We start from the raw sequence: 5,658 nt of genomic DNA, 5'->3' as shown, positions 1-5,658 counted from the left end.
CGTTGGGAGGCGAAAATGGAGCTGCCGCCTCCCCGCCGGACCGGCGCTCCTGGGGTGTGTGTCGCAGGCACCCTGGCAGCGTCCTGAGATTTGGGTTTGGGGTCGCCCAGGAGCTCGGGAACACTTTCTGCTCTGGAACTTTTGCCCGGAGTTGACAACCTAATGCTTACTTTATTGCTGCTCTTCACTATATGAACACTTTACGATTATAAACTGTTTTCTGTATTTTTTCTCCCTTTAAAAGCAACGGTATGAGGCTTTTTTTTTTTTTTTTTCTGGCTAATCATAGAAGTAGAAAACAGGTGAGGAAAAGCAGTGGATGGATGTACATATGAACCATGTAAAACATGTGAGCACATGAAGAAGAGTATTTATAATTATACGGAGAAACATAAACTAAGATCAACAAGGCAAAAACTGGTTATAGGAAGCCTGACTGTGGGAAAAGATGGGTGAAATCTCTTTGCAAATCTTCATGAGCTTCCTATCGTTCTTATTGAATTCAAAAGTAAGAAAAACTGGGACAATAACAAGATGTCACAGTTTCTCCCTAGTTAAAGCCATTAGCACCTAAAGTGCAGTTACTGATCTGCCTCGTCACCTTCTGAGATCTTGTTAAAAAGCTTCTTGTGTCATTACACTTCTGAAACAAGTAAAAGTTTATCCGTGTTTTGATGGAATTACTTGAAAGAAACTGATTCCTTTATGTGAATAAACTCTGTAATATTTAATGCATGTTAACGAAAAAAAATAGTAATTTTATAGTTGAGGTACAAATAAGGAAAGTTGGCAGTCGCATTAGCAGTCTGTAGTGGCCTGAGATACTGCTGTGGTGCTGTACCTCATCTGGTGCCTCTGCTACCAGCTCGCCTTACAGAATGTAAGGTGAAGTTATTACATAACATGAAAAGACATATGATAATGAAATAGCTTCCTTGTAGATTTCAGTGTTACTTTCTGCTATTAAGAGAAGGATGACTTAATCTGGAGCAGCTTGAATGGATGTGATTTTTGTTTTTCTGTAATATTTCTATGACGGATTGAAGTACTATTAATGTGTTATTGGGGACTGTATACAGCATCCTGTATCCGCCTGAAAGAGATCTCAAAAGATGCATAGTTCCCTTAAAATTCTCCTTGTGACATTTCTCTGCCCTTTAGCCAATTTACATCGCTGACATACTTGCTCAGGATTGCAAATCCAAGTTGAGAAAGTTTTACATGTAATACTTTTTCCTTCTTTTTAGTGTCTTGTGTGACAAATGCAACATAGAGCAAACTCGTGTTATGACAGTTAGTCCCCTTTCTTTCTGATACTCTGTTGTCATAATGGTGTGGAGTGTCAGGAGGGAGCAATTAAGAACAATGTTGTTCCTTCTATAAGCTTTGAGTAAGCAGAAGTAGTGGGAAAGATGTAGAAGAAAAAGCATACATAAAAATATTGCATATTTTTAACGCGAACAGTTTGCTCCCTTAGGAAGTTTCTAATTTCAGAGCACTAAAGTGTTAATGGTTTTAGCAAATAATTTTAGTGTATGTTGCAGAAAAGTCTGGATTATTTACTAGTACTAGACTTTGCATTAACTCATGCAGGAGAGAATTAGTAACTGTACACTGTTTGAAGATCCTGTCTTTAATTGGGAAGATGCTAATGGAATTTATAGTGGAGTGCCATCCTTCAGGTCTTGCTTAGAATACCTCTGATATATCTGTTCTGTTGGATCGTTGATCATGTTCTTCAGAAACATCTATCATATGAAATTAGTAGAGTTTGGAAGATATCTCTACCTTTCTGTGTACATCCCCCCACCACTGCTGACCATCACGTTTAGGGAATTTCTTTTTGGTGAATGAGCGTTGGGATACAGATAGAGCTATATTTAAGTTATTAAAGTGTTAGCTAATAAATTCTGAAACTGAAGCTTAGATGGGGTGAGTTTGTAGAAAGGTAAACTCTAGCACCTGTAATATTTGGCAACAGATTTCAGAAGGCAAATATCCTTCTTACCACAGATGGTAACTTAGTTGATATTCTGAAGGAGATTAGAAGGTGTTTGCTAAATACTGTAGAAATATATATTTGTAAGCCAGTTGCAGCATCTAAAGAAGATAATACAGGTGAATGCATAATGTCAGGACTGAATTTTATGATTTTTATAAGTTATGAAGTACACTATGTAAATTGCTTGTTGCTATAACTAGCTAATTGAAATTTTTTTTCCTAGAAGAAACACTATATGTTACTATTTTAATAACCTGCTGTACTCTTATTTTTTGCTTTTTTGGCCAATGTCATTTTAGAGGTCTAAAGATTACAGCTTTTTTCTTGGGAAGCTCATAGTCTGCTGTATACTATCAGAAAGCTTTTCTGAAATCAGACTTCCTTAATTTATCCTATTCCTCAATACTGTTCCCTTTATTGCATAAATAATGTAAACACCTGATAAGAACAGTTCTTGATTTTCTAACAGGTGTTGTACATTTACAGAAAGAAATAGTAGTTAAAAGAATCAGTTGACTTTGTGTGAGATTTTGCAAGATTGTTTCATTAGGTGGTCAGCGTCATCCCTTGAAATAAGTTTTGATCTTTGGAGCACAGCTGTGTTCTGCCATTTGAAAATACTTCTAAAAGGCATAGCTTGGGTTAGGCATCTGAGTAGAGCAGCTAAAACAGATGATAGACTGACAGGATGCATACATATGCAGCACTGTTGTATACTATTAACAGATACTGTCAGTCTTGAACCTGAAAGCATAAGCATTGATTTCACCCACACAGTTTGTTTTGTTAGTGCATTTGCTATATCTTCCTTCCATAGTATTTATTTTTGCCATCATAGCTCTCTGTTCGTGAGGAAGTGTATCTGCTGTTATAACTTTGTGACATTAGTTGTACATTTTTAATTCTCTCAGAGGTAGGTAATTAAATGCCAGTTAGTTTCTATCATAAAAAATACTGTCAAGAGAAGATAAAGGACTGCAGTGAATTGATAGCACTGATGTGTAGCTTTTATTTTTTGCAGGGTTGAGGATGTTGATGCTTCTGAGAAAAGTGTAAATGAAGAAAATGGGGAAGTATCAGAGGCAGACCAACCTCAGAACAAGCACAGCCGACACAAAAAAAAGAAACACAAACACCGAAGTAAACACAAGAAACATAAACATTCTTCAGAAGATGATAAGGACAAAAAACATAAACACAGACACAAACATAAGAAACATAAACGGAAAGAGGTAGCTGATACCTCTGACAAGGAAGATGGACCAGCTAAAAGAACTAAAATTGATTTTTTAGCTCCTCTGGAAGACTTGGAGAAACAAAGAGCATTATTGAAAGCTGAACTTGAAAATGAATTAATGGAAGGAAAAGTCCAGTCCGGGATGGGATTAATATTACAAGGTTATGAATCAGGATCTGAAGAAGAGGGAGAGATTAATGAAAAGGTGCGAAATGGAACAAAACCTACAGCTAAGTCAAACACTAAGGGGAAATTAGAACCCGTGGACAATAAAACTAGTTCCAAGAAAGGAAGTAAGAGTGAATCAAAGGAAAGGACTAGGCACAGATCTGACAAAAAAAAAGGCAAGGCAGCAGTTGATGGAATCAAAGAGAAGACAACTAGAAGCAAGTCAAAAGAGAGGAGGAAATCTAAAAGCCCTTATAAGAGAAGTAAGTCTCAAGATCAGACAAGGAAATCTAGGTCTCCAATGCTTAAAAGGCGATCTCAGGAAAAAAACAGAAAGTCTAAATCTCCCCCAGAGGATAGAAATAAAGCTGATGATAAAAGTAAATCAAGAGATCGCAGAAAGTCTCCAGTTGTAAATGAAAACAAAAGCAGAGATCGTGGCAGAAAATCTAAATCTCCAACAGAACTCAGAAGCAAATCCAAAGACAGAAGATCACGGTCCAAAGATAGAAAACCTAGGAGGTCAGAGACTGAAAAAGAAAAAAAGCCAATTAAATCTCCTTCTAAAGATGCTTCTTCAGGGAAAGAAAACAGGTCCCCTAGAAGACCTGGCCGTAGCCCAAAAGGAAGAAGCTTATCTCCCAAACAACGTGAAAAGTCAAGAAGAAGCAGATCCCCTCTCTTTAATGATCGTAGATCTAAACAGAGTAAATCCCCCTCTCGAACCCGATCTCCAGTTAGAAGAGTGAGGAGTAGGTCTGCAGAAAGGAAAAGAAGAGAATCAGAAAGGAGACGTCTTTCTTCTCCCAGGTAACTTGAAGATGTCATGAACCATTGCAAAAATGCATTATAGGATGAGCTATCTTCTAGTTCAGTGCTTATCTCTTTTTTTTTTTTTTAAGTTCTGAAAACAGCTACTAAAAAAGATAATCAAATTGTGCATTATAGTATGACCTTACTTTGTATGTATTCAGTTTTTAAAAAATACTCCACCAGACATGCAGATTCACACTTGGTTGTTAAAGTGCTGAGTTATTTGCTGCTCACACCGTTACTGGGAGCAAGTTTTGTAGCTCAGGTTCTCCTTTTTGTCAGTTGGTAGGATTCAGAATTAGGCTTTTATTTAATTTCCTAATTAACAATTCTGTTGCTTTCCAGAATTTCTGTGGAGTGAGAGTCCCCTCCGCTCTTACATATCAGTGTTAGCTAAAATGAACCCATGTTCCCCTTCAAAAGGAACCCTAATGCATGTGTGAATGTAAACAAATCTTTTATACCAAGATGTCCTTCTCACAGTCACTTTTTTTTCTTAAAAATATTTAGTATTTTTCATTTGCTAGACTCATGGTAGTGTTGCTTCATTATTAGTTGTATATCATTACCATATTTTGCATACACTTAAAAGAGAAAGCCTGGAATCATTTTAATGTATTTTTAGTTTGGGCATTTTTTTTAAAAAGACAATTTAGACTATGAAAGCAATTACCTTGAAATGTAATATAATCAGTGAGACAATTATTACTAGCATCTTGTTCTTTGAAGCTGATACAGCCTGGGTGCTGGGTTCCCAAGCAGTGAGCAATATAAGTGTATACATTTTTGGAAGTTAATTCATAAGGTGTAAGAAGTTCAACAGTCAGAAGAGTTCGGCATTACTTTTGGGTAAAGAATAATTTAAAACATTTTATCATAGGATTTAGCTTCACCCACTCTGATAATTAAGAACAAAGAAGTTTGGATTTAAAACGGTGTATTGGAACCAAAAAGAGCTAGCTCAGTAAATAAGCGCCTCATAAATGTGAAAGTCTTTCTGCCTGCATCGCTGAAGGTAACTCTGGTATCAAGTATGGGGCATCTTCTACAGGCGCGTTAACAGCTTATTTGTCTGAACTACTGCTTAGCAATACTGCAGGTACTTTGGAGGATGGCCCCAGTGGTGTTAACCAGGTTAAGCAAGTATTGTAGACACTAGCAGTTTATCTGACTGCTTTCTGGTGAATCAGGAATGTATCGGCACAACTACTAAAGTTTCTTTGACGTAGCATTTGACTTTTCTTCTGTAGCATTTTGGATCTTTCAGTTTTCACTTCTCATGGCAGCTTGCATTGCAGCCAGTTTGAATTAGTTGTCTAGGTCCTATTTCAAGTGATACATGTGTCTAGAGTTTTGCTATCAACTTCATACTCCTGTAACATTGTGGTGAGCAGCATGTGAGTGAGGGGCTACTAAGAAATATTTTCTGCTGGAAATG

At 36.9% G+C, this 5,658-nt stretch overlaps 1 protein-coding gene across 1 annotated transcript in view; it reads left to right on the top strand.

Moving 5' to 3' along the window:
• The first annotated feature begins 15 nt into the window (after nt 1-15).
• PRPF4B (pre-mRNA processing factor 4B) overlaps nt 16-5,658 on the top strand; it is a 21,164-nt gene continuing 15,521 nt past the window's right edge. Inside the window, exons 1-3 of the mRNA XM_010078656.1 lie at nt 16-54; nt 2,914-2,915; nt 3,024-4,217. Coding sequence (XP_010076958.1) covers nt 16-54; nt 2,914-2,915; nt 3,024-4,217 — 1,235 coding nt within the window. The remainder of the gene's footprint in view (nt 55-2,913; nt 2,916-3,023; nt 4,218-5,658) is intronic.

This window comes from Pterocles gutturalis, unplaced genomic scaffold (assembly GCF_000699245.1).
Source record: "Pterocles gutturalis isolate BGI_N339 unplaced genomic scaffold, ASM69924v1 scaffold11133, whole genome shotgun sequence".
Lineage (NCBI taxonomy): Eukaryota > Metazoa > Chordata > Aves > Pterocliformes > Pteroclidae > Pterocles > Pterocles gutturalis.
This window is presented reverse-complemented; position numbering and strand designations above follow the sequence as displayed.